Source organism: Trichomonas vaginalis, chromosome II, assembly GCF_026262505.1.
Source record: "Trichomonas vaginalis G3 chromosome II, whole genome shotgun sequence".
NCBI lineage: Eukaryota > Parabasalia > Trichomonadida > Trichomonadidae > Trichomonas > Trichomonas vaginalis.
In genome coordinates, this window is record NC_067204.1 from 2731043 (window position 1) to 2750652 (window position 19610).

Sequence of the window (19610 nt, forward strand, 5' to 3'; positions counted from 1 at the left end):
CACAAAGAAACTCAATGAGTTAAACGTAGAGAAAAAGAAGAAAGAAGAACAACTGAAAGAACTAAGTACAGAGGAATATGCGAAAAAAGTGTCAGAAAAAGCAGCAGAAGTAGCAAAAATGGAACAAGATGTCATAAATTTGAAAAACCATACTACTCGATATAAAGTACTGAAAGATGAAGAGATAAAACAAAAAGCCCTGAAGACATATATGGATAGCGATGAGTATAAAAAAGAAGTTGAAGCAAATGTAAAGGCAGAAAAACTTTTACAGTTGCAAAACCAAACCGTACAGTATGAAAACTTAGCACAAGAAAGTAAAAATAACGACGCGGCTATGCAAAAGGCAATGAAAAGCGCAGAATATATAAAAGCTAACAATGACTGGTTAGATGCCCAAGCCAACGCTAAAGCAGCCCAACTCATAGGGTCAATAAGGACAAAAATACAAGCGGATGAAGACAGTTCAAATGAAGCTTTAACGAATGCTGACTTTAAGAACGCCTTCGAAGCTCTTCATAGTAAGGTGAAACAAGTGAACGACTTCTCATCTGGAAAGAAACTGAAGTCTGAAGGTTTCGACAAAGAGTTAAGAGAAGTAGCACAAAATATGACGAAAATAACAGATGCAGCAACGAGACAGGCAGTTCAAAGTGCCTATGACGCCGTTAGAGCAACTGTTGTGAAAAGTCAAGAAAAAGAGTTACAACAGACCAAAACAGACCTAGTAAATGCTTTCTTAAGAACGAAAAGTCAGGTAGGACATTACGCTGCAGATGGAACATATGTGCCAGCTAGTGGAACTTATATACCACCAAACCCTCCAAGAGAAGCACCTGCACCAGGACTACCTAAAACATTTACATCGTCACATGGACACAGACACAGGCATGCACCAAAACCAACACAACAACCAACACAACAACCAACAGTTCAAAATCCAGCACCACAACAACAACCAACACAACAACCAGCACAACAACAACCACAAACAGAGCAAGGACATAAAAGAAGTAGAGAACAAGGAAACCAAGAATTCTTAAAAATGCTTAAAGAAGAGTGTGGTTTCCCAGATACTGTTGACTTTAGTGACAGATATAAAGAAGCTATTGGAAAGTTCAAGGATGGAAATACTGACCCGAACCTATTTAGCTTTATGGCTCAGCACCAAAACGGATATAATCTCAAACCTGGAAAATACAAGCTCGCTAAGGGATATGATTTAATAGCATATCATCCAAATGACATGGATGAATTTACTCCGAGATATTTGATGTCAGAGCTAAATGACAATTCAACTTTCGTCATGAAACGCGTAAAAAATAGAGACGGAACGAAAGAACAAAAGCTTATGAATGCGGATGACGTAGATAGGGAAATTGTTAAAAACGGTCTCGGAATATATGAAATGCCAGCAGATGAGGTACAAGAAACTCCACAGGAAGAAATAGTTCAGATACAACCAGACATGGAAGAAATAGTTCAGCAACAACAGCTAGAAGAGCCTGAAGGAAACGAACAAGTCACTCCTTTGGAAACTAACTTCACAGAACTAGATGAAGATTTGGAACAGCCGAAAAATCTTGACCCTCAACAAGAGCATGAGGTGAATATGGAATCTTTCCAAGAGTCTAAGAAAGATTCGGCTGACATAGTAGAAGAATATCGAAAAATGTTTGCCGACATACAAAAGACTCCAACACCAGATGAAAAATATTCAGCATAGAATGAAAGTACTGAAAGAAAATGTACACAAATACAACAACCCTTTTTACTTACGAGCATTTAACGTTCAATCTTCGGATGAACTCGGTGAAGATAAAAGGTTAAATTTCAAGAAAACATATAGAAATGAAACATTGTTTAAAGTTCATTCAGAACCTAACCAAGATGGAAACAAACCTACTTTTGTTTCTGCAGACGATGGAACTACAATGAGATGGGGTCATAAAGCTAACCGGATAGGTGGTTCATAAACTTACAACCACAATTCCAAGAAGTTGTAGACGCAATGGAAGTGAATGGTGAACCAGATATAGCTGGTATTTTCAGCGCGGCTTTAATGCCATTGAAAGATATGAAACATGCAGATATTTTGGACCAGTATGAAATGAACATGGCTGATGGAAATATAACACCTGACGTTCTAGAACATTTATCTCAAAGAACTACACAGAACCATAGAGATGGTATATTTGGTGAAGAGTTTAGAAAGAAAGTTAGGGAGAGAGAAGGAAGAGAACCTATTGTACATGACCTTGCAAACGAAAGTTTACAAAATGTCATAAAAACTTACTTTGCAGACAATGAACCGAGAAGGGATGAATATTTAAGAAAACTCAAATGGACAGTACCAAATGAAATGTTAGTATTGAAAAACATGTTCCTTGACAAAATAAAACCAACTACAGAAATAAACGACGCAAGACTGAAAGATTGGGTAGAAGCTTTCCCATTCACAAAAGATATAGTTGGTAACATGGAAAGAAAACCAGAATGGCTACAAAAACATATATTTGGAAACGAGCATATTCCATATGGACAGGCACTGTTTGAAGAGCTTGAACCGGAAACTCAGGAAAGAGTCATGCAAACAATACGCGAAGACTCAAATACAGACTATGACAAACTCTTTCTAGGATATAGGTTACCTGAGATGGGCGACCAGAGCCAAAAGGCAAAAAGGACATGGGAAATTTGCAACATACTAGATGAACATAATGCAAAGATGCAACAACTTCAAGCAGAGGGCAATGAAGGAAAAAGAAGAGTTAAAAACTCAGTCAGGAAGAAAGTAAAGCTTGGTCCACGTGGGTTCTATTATGACATATAAATCCAACTATTCTATATTTTTACTCATATGAAATGTACGCCGCTCAGAATATAACGCCAACAGTTTTGGATGCTATGAATGGAAATGTTTCCGAATGGTATAACGAATGCGACAATGCCATTAGAAGGTCAGAAATAGTTCCTGGAACTTACGAATATACAACTGCTGTTTCTTATGGAAACGTAGGTGAGTTTGGAGAAGGTTCTTCAACAACAGTAGATATTGCTTGCGACAGGTTTCATATAATTTCTATTGACAACTCTTTCTTATACGTGGAACAAGACATTGAAATAAAACCTTCTGCCAAGTTGTCTGACAAGAAAGGTTGCAATGGAATTTTCTATGTCGGATACCAATATGCTCCAGAAGTTTTCATGGGATATAAGATATATTCTAACTCTGACTTAGTTCAAACAGTAACATGGGCAAACTATGAATGGTTCGCTTTGAGAAACTCAGTACAACCACAAGCTAGAGAACAAACAGACCAGTATGCAACCATTGAGAAAATAAGAAGACTTGACCCTAACGTTCCAGGAGTTTATGTTAACCTTTCTGGACAAACTGCAGCAGCAGTAACCAAAGTAAAATTGAAACTTAGAGTTCCTTTGTCATCTTTCCTCATCTTCAGGTTTTTAAGATACTTGCCAAACTGGGCAGGAAAAATTTCTATTGAACTTACTCCAAGCAAAAATAACTTAGTCATTGCACCAACACAAGACCCATTCACTCTTACAGACGTAAAGGGACAAATCAAACGTCATTCGCCGATTTTGCAAAGACAAAGTTGACTTAGACTTTGGTTTCTCAAACCTCAACACTGAAGTAAACTACTATTTCAATGCTGCTGGAACTGCTTGGGACCCAGTTAAGTTCACATGCGAAAAATTTGAATGCAAGAGAATAGAAAGCAGACTTGCAGTCTATATGTTGGACCCAGATATTTCAAATGCTTTAGCTGCCAAATATATTGCAGTTCCACTTATGTTCCCTATACACCAAATATCTGTCAAAGACTTTGCAGGTGAAGTTGGAAACCAAAGTGCTGACCCAGGTGCAAGAACAGATATTGCTTAACAACTGCAATGAAACATGCAGATACTATGTTTGTACTGTTCAGACGAACTATAAATGACTATTCTTGCTTCTACAACCCTGGTATTAAATACCATATAAACATAGATGGCAAATACTATCCAAGAGAAGAATATTCTACAGTTGAGGATATGAGGTCATACAACTTGACATTAGATGCTATGAACTTTAACAACAACTTCACAACAACCATTAACCCTGAAATGCAAAGTTCTATTATGCCATATGTGAAAGTATGGACCATACAGGAGCTCAAAAAACTCAATATACAAATGGAGACCGTTCAAACTTTTGGCTTGGCATTCCATTTGCTGACTCAGAAGACTTTATGGGTGGTATTTCAACTGTTGGTACAGTTCAAATACAATATACTGGTGACAGAGACGGTCCAATGAATTGAAAGCAAAGAAGTTTACAAAACCAATAGCACTTTTCACGGAAGATGCTCTTTTGAAGATTCGTTCGATGAAACCTGCTGGGGCTCCTCAGATTGGCATAACGACAGCTTCCATCGAGCAGATTTTGGCAGCAGGTCAGTAAGTTGTTCTTGAACTGACTTCTCTCCGTCAAATATTGACAGTACGCCAGTTTTGATATAATATTGTATTATAAACTTACCTTTAGAAATATCGGTCAGTTTTGTTGTTATATTTTTGTCTGCTTCAAGAACTTTCACCATTTCGGTTATACCAACTTTCTTTGCTTTATGAAAATATTTTGGTTCAGCAAAGACTGCTATTCTATAACATTTTCCATTGTTTGTGTAAAGAACTATTCTGTCAATGTATTTGTATTGTTTGTGTGTGTAAACTTTGTTTTGCTTCAATTCGAAGAGATACTCAAATACGTCCATCTTTTTATTCTAAGTAAAATGTCATTTCCGAAAAATAGAAGCGTAAGTGTTTCAAAAGGTTTAATGGCGGTGGCAGATGTGAAGTTAAATTCACCAACTCAAACAAACAGTCAAAGTGTTGTTGTCAATGTCAAAGAAAGAGATGTTGAAGTGGGGAAACCATACGAAGACGAAGATGGTATAACAATAGTTCCTGTAAAAGAACAACCAACATACCCTGAAGTTAGCAGAGACTTAAGTTCTGTTGCAGATATTCGAAACGACTACCAACAACTTAAAGACAAACTTAAAACTCAGGAGAAGATTTGTCAAGCTTTGGGTATAATGTTAAACTTGGTCGAACACAACCCTGTAAAAGTGAACTCATATGTCATCGCACCTCATGAAGTTTTGAAAGAACTATTGAAACTTTTGACAGAGGCAGACGATATAAACATCAAAGAAATAGAACCCGACATTAGTTGCTGTGGTGTTTCATATAATGTCATTGACAAGATATACGTTATGAAAGGAGGTGAAACGTTGAACTTAAAATATAGTTTCCCAGACGTCATAAAAATATTTGACGACCACAACATTTCATTAAAATTTACTTGCTAAGTAAATGGCAGAAAGACAATGGTTTATACTATTACGACTAAAAACCCTGAGTCATATAATTCTATAACAACAAACTTACAAAGTCCTCAAGGACGATATTGTAAACTAACCTTAAACACAATGACGACTAAAGCCTGTTTTGCTCTTTTGACACCAGAAGACTTTGTTGTTGTGAATGGTAAAAAATACTCTTTGAAGATACTTACTCAGATATACCACCAACAGGTTTTGTTGACTTATTTAATACTTTAAGGACGGATGTAACATGTGCTGCAACTAGAGCAGGTTTCATTATGTTTGGATGTCCGACTGAGTTTAGTATAAACGATATGAGCTATAATACAAAACTTATATCTGGTTTTTACTACCAACAGTTTCCTATAACAGGAAAAGGTGTCATACAAGGAATGTCTATTCCATTGACTTTAAGTACACCTATTTTATATATTGTTTCAAACTTAGGTTCAAAGTGTTATTCGAATGTCGACAGAAACTACTATGACCAAAAGATACTCATGCGTATAAACAACACTTTCTCTGCTGGTTTGCCTATTGTTCATTCGAATGCAGATTTTCAGCTTTAGTGAAACTCAAACACTTTAGCAATAAACTTAACCTTAGTTGACGCAAACTTTGTTCCTGTAAAACTTTTATGTCCTATGTATTTGTCAATGACGGCAGAAAGTTTCGAATTGGAAGATGCAACTGGTGAAAGTATTGTATTACAAGAACAACTTCAACAACAAATAGCTCAAGAACAACAAATGCAACAAATGGAACAAATGCAACAACAAAGTCAAGAATAAAAAAATATTTTTTTTTATTTTTATAAAAATGTACAGAATAGACGTTTCAGATTTTTATGACTTCCAAGCGTTCAGAAATATGTGTCCATTTAGAGACTATAACAAAGCAGTCGAGAATTTGAAACGTTTAGTCATTTATGTCGACTCTGCCCCAGAATGTTATGTCATGAAAGAATGGGATGTTGTCTTTAACAAACCAAGAGCAACAATAGTTTCAGAACAAGAATGTAGACAGAAACTTAAGAAAATAAAAGTCGTACAAGTTGGCATGAAGATGTTAGATGCTTGGGATATCTTATTGTCAAAGTTAGAAGATTTTTCAGTTCGTGGTATAAAGTTCTATACACCTTCTCCAAACTTCTATTCTATCTTCACTGGATATAAATACGAACAAGTAGAATGGAAAGAAAATATTATAGAAGCTTGGTTAGACCATGTCAAAGAAATTATATGCAATGGAAACGAAAGAGTCTATGAGTATATCTTATGTTGGTTTGCAAACATCTTACAACATCCAAGTGCTAAAAATGAAACTGCTCTCATTATAATTGGAAAACAAGGAACAGGTAAGAACACTTTCTTTACAGATATTTATGCAAACTGTTAGAGGGCTATTCGAACCCGAATATGACAAACTTAGAAAACATCTGCGGTAAATTTAACTCTTCAATAGAGAATATGAAACTTATAGTATGTAACGAACTTCAAAGTATAGATACAACAAAAGTTTTGAACTCAGATGCTTTGAAGAGTCTTATAACAGACAAAGTTGGAGTTGTTGAAAGAAAATATAAAGACCAAAGAGTTTGTGAAAATGTTGCAAACTTCATTATGGTTTCAAACAATGCTGTTCCGATGAAGTTAGAAAGTTCTGACAGAAGATATGTAGTTGTCAGAACGTCAGATTCTCATATGCAAGATACAGAATATTTTGACGACTTAGCAGAAACTTTGACACCTGACTTTTACAACCACTTGTTCTCATATTTCATGACATTAGATATTTCTAAGTTCAATCCAAGACAAATTCCACATACCGAAGAGAGACAAACATTGTTAGAAGCAAACAAGAGTGTATATGAACTGTTCATAGATGAACTAACTTTGAGTGTTTAGATGAAAGGTCATTGTACGATGCATATAAACAATATTGTCAAGAATATGGTTATATGACAGCTTCTAAACGAACATTCTTGGCAAATGTCAAAAATCTTTTAGATGTTCAGAACGGCGTATATACAAAGAAAAATTTTTCTGAGTAAATTTTAAAAAAATATTTTTTTATCCGATAGAAAAGATGACGAAATATATTTCAGTAAATAAGTACATGACAGAAGTCAAAGAAGAACTAGACCCATTCGCTTATTTGAATGTTTACTTCTACCATTTTGAAAAGTCTACATTTGACAAAGTTTGGAACATCGAACCAGTTAAGTTTGCTATTGTGACTAAAAATGGTGCGAAATTTGAAGACTTAGACATAGAAGGTTTGTTAGCAGTCAAAGAAAATTTTGACAGAAGGTTCTCAAACCTTAAAGAAGGCAAAGCATACAAACTTGTTATACCTTATGAACCAAAGAAAGCAGACGACTATGAATATTATGAGTCTAAGATAGTTGAAGTTCAAGGTAAATTGGGTAAAAAGATTTTAGAGTCTAAGCCAGTGTTTGCTCCTAAAGAGGAAGAGAACATTGACATTGACCCAGAAATGTTCTAAAAATAAAATTTTATTTTTACATGTCAAATTTCTTTTTCTCTGGAACTGGCTCTGGTTCTTTCTTCTCTTCTTCTACTTTCTTTCTTCTACTTTCTTTTCTTTCTTTTCTCTCTTCTTCTTCTTCTCTGGTGGAGTTATGTCAAATTTGGCGCAACCATATTTATGTAAAAGTTCTTTGTCCTTTAATAGCTCTTCTATTCTGTTTTCTATTTCATCTTCAAGAACAGCGCATGTGCCTTCTTTGCATTCTAAGAACTTTTGTTGGACTTCATCTTTCCAATCGGCGTCATCTCTGTCAACAAGTCTGTCATTGACAAATTTTAAGACTGCTCTTTGTAATGTTTTATGGTTCTTGTCATATTCCCAGAAACAGAACTTTAGAACAAATTCACCTTTCTTGTTTACACTATGTAAGATTTTATGGTCGACAGAGTTTTGAGTCAAAAAGCTTGTCTCGAATATAGATAGCGAAATCGCTAGACATTTTCTAAAAGATAAAAATTTTAATTTTTCTAAAAATATGTTAGAAAAAAAGTTTGCTGACATTGACAAGAAATTTGAGAATGTTTTAAACAAGAACAAGAGGAAGTTAGAAAATGCTCAGATAAAACCTATACATGACAAGTTCTTATTTGCTCAGAATGGTATAACAGGTCTAATTGCACCACCTGGGTCGGGTAAGACTTTCACTTATCTTAAAATGGCTGCACAACAACAAGAACTAGATGAGAAGAACCCATTCTATGAGTTAGTAGTCATTTGTAGTACTTCTGGTCAATTTGACCAAACCGTAAATTCGTTCAAAGATATTATAAAGAAGTCTAAGTTAGTATGTATAAAAGACTCTGAGTTGTTAGATTGGATAAAGAAGTACCAAAGAAGAGTTTTGAAGTACAATGCTATAAATGAGTATGTCAATTCGAAGTTTAAAGACCCAAATGAGGAAATGCAGAGAATATTAGAGAAGAAACACTTCAGAAACAAACAGAAAGAGATAGAATACATTTCGAAGAAATTGCAATCTTACGATTGGAAGACTTACCCTCATAGATGTCTTCTTATCTTAGATGACTTTGCTTCTCATCCTTTGTTAAAGAACAGAGAACAAGACATGTGTCGAATTCTTAAGAAGCTCAGACACTTTAACATCTCAGTTGTCATTTGTGTACAGACAGCAAAGAGTTTAAGTAAGGATGTAAAGAGAATACTTACTGATATCATACTTTTCCCTGGATTGTCCGAAGACGATTTCATGGAACTTATGAAAGAGTCCATGGCAGGTAAGTTTGACAGACATGAACTATGGGAGAAGTACAAAGTCATACAAGACCCTCATACTTCTTTCAGAATTCATATCTACGCGAACAAAGTTCAAATTGTAAAAAGTCAATAAAAATAATGTTTAGGGTAGAAGGTTAGATATACCCTCTTTTCTACCCTCTTTTCTACCCCAGTTATTTTATAAGCGTTTTACATGGTAAACGTTATTTTTAAAATTTTGTGAAAACTCAACGGTTTGACACATGCCCTAAAAATTATTTTACTCAGAATTTTGTGCTGAATTCAGCAAAAATATATTTTAGGGTAGAAGGTTAGATATACCCTCTTTTCTACCCTCTTTTCTACCCCAGTTATTTTATAACCGTTTTACATGGTAAACATTGTGAATTCGTGAAATTCTAAACAATTTCGTAGCTTCTATTTCTTCTGTCAGTACATCGAATGTTTTAACTATGCCGAATGTTTCTTTATATTTCTTCTTGACATCAGATAGAAGGAAATCGTCAGCTGTTGGATAGTTTTTGTTCAGAAATGTCAACATGTCCATTTTATCTTCTGCTGGCTTTTCTGCCTCCCTCTTTAAATCTGCATAGTCGTTTCTCATTCTTTCTATCTCTTTGACGGAGTAGTTATATTTCCTCATTGCTGCTTTACATTTTGAACATTGTGGGTTCATTTTAGCATTGTACATTGAAATCTTACCTGCTAGTATGACTAAGGCGTCAATTGCTCTCTTTAACTCAAAAGTTGCGGGTTTTATCTGTTCATTCCATATCTTACCTCTTCTGTCTTTATCTCTTATCTGCCATACACATTTTGCAACTAACGAAACAAAGTTGTCGTAGGTCTTAAACTCCCCAGATTTGTATATGTCAGAGATGTTCTTATATACCATATCGCAATCTTTGTCCATGACTTTGTGGTTGCAATGAAATCCAAGAAACTCATAGTTAACCTTTCGTATGAACTTCTTTATTTCAACTGAGTCAGTTGGTCTGACTTCTATTTCATCGAATTCTGGAATAGTGAGCTTTTGTTGTTGGATTTCAGGAAGTTTAGGTAGATGGTCAATAATATCCTGCATTTCATAAAGATACTGTTCATTTGTTTCATCTTTCGCAGTGCAATCTAAATCTCCTTGGAGAAGTTCTTGCTTTATCTTCTGGATTGTTGTTTCGAAAGTATATGAAGAAGGAATGAAGCTTTTCATCTCTACTAACATTGAAGTTGGGTTCATGACTAAAGAGTTTGGTGCTGTTGTTGCTAACATGTTCTTACAATAAAAATAAAAAATATTTTTTTTTAAAAAACCAACTTTATTTTTTATTTCGGGAAAACTCATGACAAATTCAAGAGGGTAGAAAAGAGGTTAGAAAACAGGTTAGATATACCCATCTACCCTAAAATATATTTTTGCTGAAAAAGTGTCATTTTTTCATGTCCGAAGACTCGAAGGTGCAACACTTCCAAAATACCGACGAACTCAGAAGAGCAGCATGGCAGTATCTTCTTGACAACTTCTTTGAGTTCTCCAGGTACACCTTGGAAAATGCTGAAGAACTCCGACACAGAGAATTTGGAGAAATTGCACTCCAATACTACCTTGACAAACAAAGGGTAAACAAAGGGTAAACAAAGGGTAAAATAAGACTAAAAACTTAACGTTTAAAAAGTGACATTTTTATGAGCTCCGAGTCACCGAGAAAACTTGGTCAGATGTTAGCAGCTTACTTCCCTGAGGAGGATGGAAGCGTTACATACGTAAGGTTCAAAAACAACGAACCTGGAATTGCGTACCAAATTCGCAATTACATGACCATGGAAGAGTACGAAAGGTTTCTACAAGAGAAACCAGCTCTAAACAACTCAGAAAAGAAAGAGTAAAAAGTTTAACTCGTAATTGTTTATTTTTTTACTTGTATGGGCAAGCTGCAAGAATGAAGTCGACTATCTCAGTCTTTGTCTTGACCAGTTGGACTGCTCTTGCGAGTACGTCTGTTTTACGGTCTCCAGCTGGTGTCTGACCTTCGTAATTGCGCATGTTCTTGAGAGCTCCAACTGTAAATGGTTGTAGGATGAAGAGTCTCTCAGACTGCTTGAGGTAGTCGTCTCTGTCTTTGACCGAATCTGTGGTACGAGTCGAATCGGTCGATTTGAGGGAAGAGACTGAAAGCCTGTCGTCTTCCATAGGGGCTGTGGCATACTCTTTGCGTAAACGGTTCAGACCTTCCTCGAACTCTTGGTCTCTCTTCGATTGGGATTGAGATTGGAATTGGGGTGGAGGGTTTGACATGAACATCCAAGGGTTAGGGAAGTAAGGCATGGGTTGAGGAGGGTAGTTTGGAAAGCCTTGTGGTGGGTAGTTTGGAAAGCCTTGTGGTGGGTAGTTTGGAAAGCCTTGTGGTGGGTAGTAACCTTGAGGTGGAAATTGGTAGTAATTCGGAGGTCCTTGTTGGAACTGAGGTTGCTGAGGAGACTGTTGTGGTGCTGGAGCATGCTGTTCCTCTGGCTGTGGAACGGGTTCAGTAGGTGGGACGTCGGACATTCGTTTGTGTCTTAACCGTCTTTGTTCTGAAACAATATAATATTGTCTTGAAAAAGTACAACATTGTCTTGAAAAAGTACAACATTGTCTTGAAAAAGTACAACATTGTCTTGAAAAAGTACAACATTGTCTTGAAAAAGTACAACATTGTTCTGAAAAAGTTCAAGACTTGTTCTGAAAAAGTACAGCTGTACTCAAATTTGAGAGACATTGTACTGAATTTATACAACATTGTTCTGAAAAAGTACAACATTGTTCTGAAAAAGTACAATATTGTCTTGAAAAAGTACAACATTGTCTTGAAAAAGTACAACATTGTCTTGAAAAAGTACAATATTGTACTGACTCAGTATGGAGCTTGACCCCTTAGACGAAGCAATTTATCTAATTGAGGTAAATGAAACCGTGAAGGAATATCTCAGCAAGTGCAAACCAAGCAAGTCCATTGGCTTCTGGTTGTCCAAGAATAGTGTCTTAAAGTTGGAAATTGAAACAGGTGTTGCAATTCAAGTTCCAGAAGGCACTGCATTCGATGATATTAAGGATGTGAAGAAAGAAGCCCTCTTGAAGTTCTTCATGAAACGTCCTTGGATACTACTTCCATATCGTGAGAGCCCAATTCCACGAATTACACAAATTCTCAGAGCACTACTTCACTACTCTGGACAGCCGTTCTTCATAACCTCAGAAGGCGACATCCAACCAATTCTTCAGCCAGTTCAGTAAACATCTCATTTTAACTTCACTTTTTTTATGTTTTTACTCACACTCGTACTCAACAGGTTTGTGTACAACTATTTCAACTGTGAACCTTGTATTGACCGGTCTTCCTGCAAATGCAAGTTCGGTCAATACACAATTTATGGTGGCAAGAAAGACAGTGGGGAATGTTATTCTGACATCTGTTGTTGCGCTCGAGAGAGAATTGAAATTCCAGACCCAACTCCAACACCAACACTCAAGTTGCCAAAGACTCATGTGAAGAAGAAGCCTTCTGGTAAGTTTCTTATAGCCATATACATGGCACGCTTTGAGTAAAAACATTTTTTTCATTTTTTGAATGAAGCAAGTTAAATTCGTCCCACACCAATCTCAATGGACCGATGAAGAGTTTCAAGCATGGTTGAAGGCGTTGAGAACGACATAGACGGCGAACTTGAAGGAGCTCAAACCACAATTGCAACCAAAATTGCAGAAGTCAAGGAACAAATAGCTCCACTTAAAGCTACCAAAGCTACTCTTGACCTCATGGATACTTACCGTTTAGAAGTAAAGAGTGGAATAAGACAATTAAAATTAAAACTTCTAAACTACGAAGCTATACTCCAAAAGTTAGCAGAAATGAGAAGACTTTACCAGAGCTACTTACATGTAAGGGACTTACCTTCAAGCAGTCCGACCAAAGATGAATTTTCTGACATTGTCCCAATTTTGTCCGAAAGTCAGCTCAGATGTTTTGAACTGCTCCCAACATATCCAGAATATGAACGTTTGCCTGAACTCTTCCGCAATCTCAAAAAACGTTTTTTGGTTCTCATGTTCGAAACTTTTATCGGAAGAGACAACAAACGTTCAGAAGAAGAACAAGATATTATTTTAAACTTGTTGTATGACTTAACCGTCATAACAAGCTTTTTGAAGTAAAACCGTCATTCTCAAACCACTTCATTTTTTCGATGTCCGAACAAGCACCGAAGCCGAACACAATGGCAGATGTCCTTTCAATGTTGCCAGACAAGCGCCCAGTTCAAATTCAAATTTTGAATTTGAAAGCTCATCTGACAAACACCGTTAAGACTCTCCAAAGTAGTCTTATGGAAGAGATGAAGGGACTTAAAGGTGAGTTCCTCATGAACCAAGCTTCCAATGAGAAAGTCCTGAACGATTTGACGGAAACCTTGCGCATTTACGCGAGAGAGAACCGAGACCTTGCCAGACTCATCTACCGTTTCTTCGAAGAGATAGATGCCATCTGGAAGGTACTCGGAAAGGACAGAACCTCCAACACCGTACTTCGTGAACACAGAATTGCCGAAGGAATTGTCGAGGAAGAAGAGAAACACGAAGAAGAGGAAGAGGAAGAAGAGAAACACGAAGAAGAGGAAGTTTGGGCAACCCTTGTTGCCGATGACACTTACGAAATTTCCCAACCCTACCCATACCAAATCCGCAACAAGGAGACCGGCAAGGTTCTTACCCCAGTTCTCAACAACTTGGGACACTTGAACCTTACCCTTCGGAATTACGGTTCAATCTCCATGGGCAAGCTTGTCGCAATTCAATGGGTTCCAAATCCAAACAAGAGGACGAAGGTCAGACACATTGACGGTGACAAGCTCAACAACCGTAAGGAGAACCTCGAGTGGTTCTAAGAGTAAAAAAATTTTATTTTAGGGGGAAACCCCGAGTAAATTTAAGTTTTTAGTTGCGTAAGCGGCTTAAATTAAGGATAATTTGGACAAGTAGTTCCTGACCTCTGAATTGGACTCTTTCGTCATCCCAGTTGCGTAGGAGGTCGTCCCAGAGGAGTTGGTAGAATTGCCATTCCAAGGACGATTTGTCCTCCCAGGCATTGAGGATGTACTGCTCGTAGAGTCTCATGACCTCTCCCTTGCACCAGACACCCTCTCCCTTGGAACGTAAGGCTTCTTCGAAGTGCTCGAATGCGATTGGCTGCGGGACCATCCGAAATGACACTTTTTGTCCGTTTGGTCAATGTTCGTGTCTCGTGCCATAGTCGACGAAAATACAGACAAACAGGTTATATATGAGTTTGAGACCAAGAATGGTGTAACTCGACCTGTCCGATTCAAATTCGAATAAAAATTTTTTACTTCATGCAATGTTTTATTTCTGTGCCGTCTTCAAGTATGCCCCAGTACTTACGCTTGGAGAGGACATGAACTTCGGTGAAAATTTTGTCCAATTTGAATTGACCCATCTTTTCACCGACCATTCCCATTTCAATGAGTTTGTATCCTTCTTCGTTCGTCATGAGTGCGTCGATGTTCTCATAGTAAACCTTGACTTTGGATTTGACTTCGGAGAAGAATTTGTTGTAGTTGTCAAGGACTGCCTTTGCGAACTGAGGGTAAGACCAATGTTCGACAATAGGTTTTATGTGGTTACTAAGCCACTTGACCTTGAGTAAATTCGTATTTCAAAACAAAAGGGGAGAACCTTTCAACAAAGTTGTCGACCTTCTCATAGTGTTTACTCTTCATCTCTTGAGGTTTCTTAATGGAATATCCCCATGTCGAATTCATAAGCAATTTGAGTGTCATTGCAAGTTTGGGGTTTGAAGCTTTCCTAATATCATACAGTTGTTGTATGACTTTTCCAACTGTATAGTTCCTTCCTGGGAACTCACGTCTTCGTTTGGAATTCCAGTCGGGATATATTGGACGAACCTCATGTACGCAGCGTTAAGGTCGACATAGTATATCTTTTCATCTGAGTCGAACTTGTCGCAACCAATGGGTCCAGTTCGTGGAAATTCAAGTGAGTCTCTTATCTTCTGAGAAACTTCGCCTGTTATCTCATAAACATCGTCGAAGCAACCTGTTTCATATAAAACCTTCTGACCTAACTCGATGCTCTCCAATACAATTTGACGTCAATTGGATGTCTCAATGGAAGTTTGTTTATAGCATCTTGAAGTTCTTGCAACCTCATTGGAAGTTCTTCTGGTTCAGGTTGGTATCCGAACAATCCAACTCCTTTTGGAACTGTGTACTTCTTTTGTGCTAGAACTTTGTCTGGAACAACTTTTGGTCTTGCTAACAATGAAAAGTTTGTTTCGTCTTTTGGTACAAAAGTTTCTGTCAGCTTGTCATCTGGAATTGGTTCCAACAAACCTTTCTCGAAAAGAAATGTTTACAGCTCTGACAATGTTGCACTTGCCTTTTCCGAACAATGGGTTTGTAAGACTTTCGTTCAACATGAAGTGGTTGTGGACAATTACAATCTTCAACCATGGTAAGTCTTTGTCAACAACATAGTCGTCATGTGAAGAACCTTTAGCTGTAGGTATGTTGACTCGGATATTGACATTTGCCAACGGTGCAATTTTGCCAATTGACCTCTGAGAATGTACCTTGTCTTCACACATGACTCAAGATACTTCATCTTCTCATCTGTAACAAGACCAGAGTTCCTGAGACATGTAAGAATACAAGGTTCATTGACAATTGTTTCAATTGAATTGTAAATTCCATACCTTGTCAAGTCAATGTCAGACTTATTTATGAACGGGAAGTATCCAGCATGTTGTCTGACTGCTTGAGGGTTAGGTTGGTACCATTCGAACTTCACTTGCAATTCCTTCAATTGCATTCAAAATGTCTGAGTCGGAGTCAACCATTTGTTCTCTCTTTGTAGTCTTGAAAGCGTCAAGAAGTTGTGCGCTGTTGTGACATTGCCATGTGCATAGTAAATGTGACCGTCCAAATCTGTTACGGTTAGTCTGAGATTGTATCCTTTCTTATTTCCGTCTTGTATGGCAGCAAGTACTCCCATGAAGCCTTCTTTGTTCTTTCCTTCGTCAAAGTTTACTGTAAAGGTTCGACCAGATGTAATTTGACTTCTAACTTCACGATACTTTTCATATGCATATCTTGTTCTTTCCATGGGAGCATGTTTGTCTTCACCTTTTCCTTTTTTCCTCTCAAAGGATGCAATTGTTCGTCATGTTTCCAGTAGAATCTGGCAAAGCCGTCGTGTCCTTCAACTTGAGGTTCACTAACATCGAAAGGCATGTCCATAAGACGTTCTTCTTCTAACCTCTCTAGTCTGTTTGGATAATTTGCGCGGCGCTGTTTCCAAGTCCATTTCATAGCGAAGACCAGACAATTTGTCATAGACTTTTATGGGTCTTCCCTTCCTATATTTAAACTTCTTCGAAACTTTCCAACCATATCTTTCTAACTCTGCTTTTATTCTAGCAGATTTTCTATCCATTCTATATGGGGGCATTTTTATAAAAATAAAAAAATATTTTTTTTCTTTACTTTACATAACCGCCTGCTGCCATAAGTCTTTGACGCCAACCCATACCAGCTAATGAAGGTTGACTTGGTTTAGTTTGGAAACTAACTTTGGTTTTGGTTTATCTTCAGTTTTTGGCTTCCCTTCTTCTATCGGTTTTTCGTCACTTTTCGGTTCCTCTGACTTTACCTCACTTGCAGGTATGGTTGTGTCGTCAACATCTTCATAAATATCATATGCCATTTGTTTTTGTTTTCCTTTCAACTTTTTGTGTTTGTTGTAAAGTTTAGAATATTTCGACTCTAAGTCAATGAGATGTTCTATAATGAACTGTTGGTCAGTGAAGTAAACTTTTCCATCTGTTGTCTCGAAAGCTCCTTCAGACTTCAATATTTTATTTGTGAGAGTCTGTTTCTTTTTTGAGATACTAGCCGTTCCATTTCTATGAAAAGTGACTTTATAGTTAGGGTTTGTATTTCCAGACCTGGCACTTTCTATTATTGAATTTTTCTCTTCATCTGTAAGTTCTTTGACAGGTTTTGACAATGGTTCTGAACTTTTTGTTTGTGGTGTCAAATCTACCGTTTCAACTTCTTCGGTCATTTCATCTCAGTAAAAAATTTTAGTTTGGTTTGTTTTCAACTGGTTGTTTAGGTTTTTTAAGTCGGTCTAAAACTTCCTGAGGTATAGGAAGAACTTGACAAACACGTGGTTGTGTAACTGCTGGAAGTCGACAAATCCATCTTGAACCCATTTGTCTCAATGCTGTATTGTTCATTTCATCTCAGTAAAAAATTTACATTCCCCACGTTTGAGGCGGTTGCGGTTGGTTATTGTTTACCCACTGTTGTGCATGGTTATATCCTCTGTTAAAGAATCTTTCACCTTGGTCCATATAGTGCCCTGCTTGGTTATAGTAGTCATTTGCTTTGTTATAGTAGTTTCCTGCTTGTCTTCCTACATTGTCCATCCATCCTTGAACTTTTCCTCTTGTTTCAGGATTTGGAATAAGATTTGCTGCATCTCGTGCTACCTCCCAACCTTTCTGTACAGTTTGTATAATAGGTTGTGCTTTCTCTTTAAGTATACCTAATGTACTCAAAATCTTCCTTCCAATTCCAAATGCACCTCTGGCTATTGTTCCCACTGCGGGCAAAAATCTGGATGCAACTCCTGCTAATGCGCCAAATAAACCCATTTCTTATAGGGTAAAAAATGACGAATCCAAACAAGGACCCCTATGTTTCTAAAGCACAAAGAAAGCACTCATGATAAAAATCTTTAGTTCAACACCAAATGCTTGGTTTATGGATATCTTGGAAAACATTCCGAGGTATAGAGAAGATGGACCACCATACTGGCTAATATTTGTCGGTCAAAACACAAGATACTGTGAAGCCATACCATTACAGTCCAAAAATATTTTAGATGTGAAAACTGCTTTGACAATATTCGTTGACAAATACCATCCAACAAAACTGACATCTGACTGTGAAAGTTCTTTCAAATCAGACGATATTAAAAACTATCTGCGTTCAAAAAATGTAAACCAATATTTCATTGTCGACCAAAACCATTCTGCTCTTGGTGTCATTGACAGTTGTATAAAAATCTTAAGAGACTTAAACAACCACAAGGTGGTGAGGTAGATGAAATGTCATATGACGACAAATATAGACACTTCTCCATGGCAAAGATGAGACAAGTTTTAAATATTTACAATAGCCGTAAACAAAAAGGTTTGGGAAACCACTCCCCCGAAGAAATGAAAAACAACCCTGACTTAGAGAAAGACTATATATTTAATAGTTTAGTCAAAAGAGACAAACAAGAAAGAATGCCAGGCTTCAAACTTAAGAAAGGTGACAAAGTAAAAATAGAAATACCTAAACGCGACCCATATGAAAATACTATTGACTATGACAACAATGGGAACTCGACAGGTACTCGCATTCGTGTTCGTAAAAATAGAAGAAAGTATACAAGAGAATATTATGAAGTTTTAGGCAAACATGGCAAAATGTACAGACTGCAAGCAGAAGATAAAACTACTATTGTCAGACCTCGTTTCAAACTTGTCAAGTTCAAGGTGGTATACTTTCAAAGACAGTTCCTAACAAATATAAGACAACTCCTGACGAATATGCTAAAGAAGTTGAAAATGACGACTAAGCAATTCTATACCATGCAAAACTGTCATGTAAGGTGGCATGTATTTTTTACCTAGTCCTGTAGATGTTGTTGTAAAAGTATGTTGGTGGTTTCCTCCTGGTTCAGTTTGTCGAAAAGTCTTTTTTGCTGAATGGTTATAATCTGGAGATAAAACGTCATAGCCAGCTTCATACTCTGAGTTGTATAATGGGTGGTCTCTTAATGAGTGGCTATGGTCGCCAGAAAAGTTTGTTGTACCAGAATGACTATGTGGTGGCAAGTTGTCGACAGATATCGTTTTACTTCCACCTGTTTTCTTTGGAGTGTGTGCACAATACAAAAAACTTTCGAGTATTTGAGTCCAAGTTCCAAAACCAAGTACTACTTCTGGTCTGGTAGAGTTCATTGACGTATAAATAGAACCAACTGGGTAAATGGTTTGAAGTATTTCTGTCTTTAATGTTTGAAGCTCTGTTTTGTCTGCTTTCTTGTCATATAAATCTTGAGCAGTGAATTTAACTTTGTTTTCATCCTCCATGACATAAACATCTTACATCTAATGTTTCTCATCGTCGTTATGTCGTCATCCGATGTTAAACCTTGTGGAAAGTTAGGAGGTTTCCAATAATACATCCCCACCAGTTTCTTCAACCGTTCCTTCAATATTTTCTATAGCAACAGTTGTAAAACTTGTATGTGTATGGTTCTTGTCAGCTTTGTCATCTAACTTTTTTGTAAGTTTG

The 19610-nt window shown here is 37.0% G+C and overlaps 13 protein-coding genes and 5 pseudogenes across 18 annotated transcripts, besides 1 other annotated feature; 11 read left to right on the forward strand and 7 right to left on the reverse strand.

The window, feature by feature from the left end:
* Positions 1 to 19315: part of a mobile genetic element that runs on past the window's edge.
* Positions 338 to 1602, forward strand: TVAGG3_0474210 (protein of unknown function, DUF4106 family; the record flags this gene model as incomplete). The annotated part of the gene is made up of 1 exon (XM_051235640.1): positions 338 to 1602. A coding segment is annotated over one exon (1265 nt), but the record flags the coding sequence as incomplete, so codon positions are not given.
* Positions 2078 to 2833, forward strand: TVAGG3_0474220 (protein of unknown function, DUF4106 family; the record flags this gene model as incomplete). The annotated part of the gene is made up of 1 exon (XM_051235641.1): positions 2078 to 2833. One exon carries the CDS (start codon positions 2078 to 2080, stop codon positions 2831 to 2833), a length of 756 nt encoding a protein of 251 aa, XP_051093465.1.
* Positions 4820 to 5381, forward strand: TVAGG3_0474230 (annotated as a pseudogene). Its single transcript has one exon. A coding segment is annotated over exon 1 (562 nt).
* On the forward strand, positions 6267 to 6896 carry TVAGG3_0474240 (annotated as a pseudogene). The gene has a single exon. A coding segment is annotated over exon 1 (630 nt).
* On the forward strand, positions 7485 to 7904 carry TVAGG3_0474250 (protein of unknown function, DUF4108 family; the record flags this gene model as incomplete). The annotated part of the gene is made up of 1 exon (XM_051235642.1): positions 7485 to 7904. The coding sequence occupies one exon, from the start codon at positions 7485 to 7487 to the stop codon at positions 7902 to 7904; it is 420 nt and encodes a 139-aa protein (XP_051093466.1).
* On the reverse strand, positions 7921 to 8388 carry TVAGG3_0474260 (annotated as a pseudogene). Its single transcript has one exon. A coding segment is annotated over exon 1 (468 nt).
* On the forward strand, positions 8605 to 9297 carry TVAGG3_0474270 (protein of unknown function, DUF4106 family; the record flags this gene model as incomplete). The annotated part of the gene is made up of 1 exon (XM_051235643.1): positions 8605 to 9297. One exon carries the CDS (start codon positions 8605 to 8607, stop codon positions 9295 to 9297), a length of 693 nt encoding a protein of 230 aa, XP_051093467.1.
* TVAGG3_0474280 (organellar and viral DNA polymerase type B) lies at positions 9849 to 10455 on the reverse strand (the record flags this gene model as incomplete). Its single annotated transcript, XM_051235644.1, has 1 exon — positions 9849 to 10455. A coding segment is annotated over one exon (607 nt), but the record flags the coding sequence as incomplete, so codon positions are not given.
* Positions 10869 to 11069, forward strand: TVAGG3_0474290 (uncharacterized protein; the record flags this gene model as incomplete). Its single annotated transcript, XM_051235645.1, has 1 exon — positions 10869 to 11069. One exon carries the CDS (start codon positions 10869 to 10871, stop codon positions 11067 to 11069), a length of 201 nt encoding a protein of 66 aa, XP_051093469.1.
* Positions 11098 to 11730, reverse strand: TVAGG3_0474300 (uncharacterized protein; the record flags this gene model as incomplete). Its single annotated transcript, XM_051235646.1, has 1 exon — positions 11098 to 11730. The coding sequence occupies one exon, from the start codon at positions 11728 to 11730 to the stop codon at positions 11098 to 11100; it is 633 nt and encodes a 210-aa protein (XP_051093470.1).
* On the forward strand, positions 12082 to 12456 carry TVAGG3_0474310 (uncharacterized protein; the record flags this gene model as incomplete). Its single annotated transcript, XM_051235647.1, has 1 exon — positions 12082 to 12456. The coding sequence occupies one exon, from the start codon at positions 12082 to 12084 to the stop codon at positions 12454 to 12456; it is 375 nt and encodes a 124-aa protein (XP_051093471.1).
* On the forward strand, positions 12484 to 12768 carry TVAGG3_0474320 (uncharacterized protein; the record flags this gene model as incomplete). The annotated part of the gene is made up of 1 exon (XM_051235648.1): positions 12484 to 12768. One exon carries the CDS (start codon positions 12484 to 12486, stop codon positions 12766 to 12768), a length of 285 nt encoding a protein of 94 aa, XP_051093472.1.
* TVAGG3_0474330 (uncharacterized protein) lies at positions 12979 to 13374 on the forward strand (the record flags this gene model as incomplete). Its single annotated transcript, XM_051235649.1, has 1 exon — positions 12979 to 13374. The coding sequence occupies one exon, from the start codon at positions 12979 to 12981 to the stop codon at positions 13372 to 13374; it is 396 nt and encodes a 131-aa protein (XP_051093473.1).
* TVAGG3_0474340 (MazG nucleotide pyrophosphohydrolase domain-containing protein) lies at positions 13545 to 14102 on the forward strand (the record flags this gene model as incomplete). Its single annotated transcript, XM_051235650.1, has 1 exon — positions 13545 to 14102. The coding sequence occupies one exon, from the start codon at positions 13545 to 13547 to the stop codon at positions 14100 to 14102; it is 558 nt and encodes a 185-aa protein (XP_051093474.1).
* On the reverse strand, positions 14152 to 14415 carry TVAGG3_0474350 (uncharacterized protein; the record flags this gene model as incomplete). The annotated part of the gene is made up of 1 exon (XM_051235651.1): positions 14152 to 14415. One exon carries the CDS (start codon positions 14413 to 14415, stop codon positions 14152 to 14154), a length of 264 nt encoding a protein of 87 aa, XP_051093475.1.
* Positions 15219 to 16248, reverse strand: TVAGG3_0474360 (annotated as a pseudogene). The gene has a single exon. A coding segment is annotated over exon 1 (1030 nt).
* On the reverse strand, positions 16736 to 17319 carry TVAGG3_0474370 (annotated as a pseudogene). The gene has a single exon. A coding segment is annotated over exon 1 (584 nt).
* On the reverse strand, positions 17339 to 17494 carry TVAGG3_0474380 (uncharacterized protein; the record flags this gene model as incomplete). The annotated part of the gene is made up of 1 exon (XM_051235652.1): positions 17339 to 17494. The coding sequence occupies one exon, from the start codon at positions 17492 to 17494 to the stop codon at positions 17339 to 17341; it is 156 nt and encodes a 51-aa protein (XP_051093476.1).
* Positions 19316 to 19610: the final 295 nt, after the last annotated feature.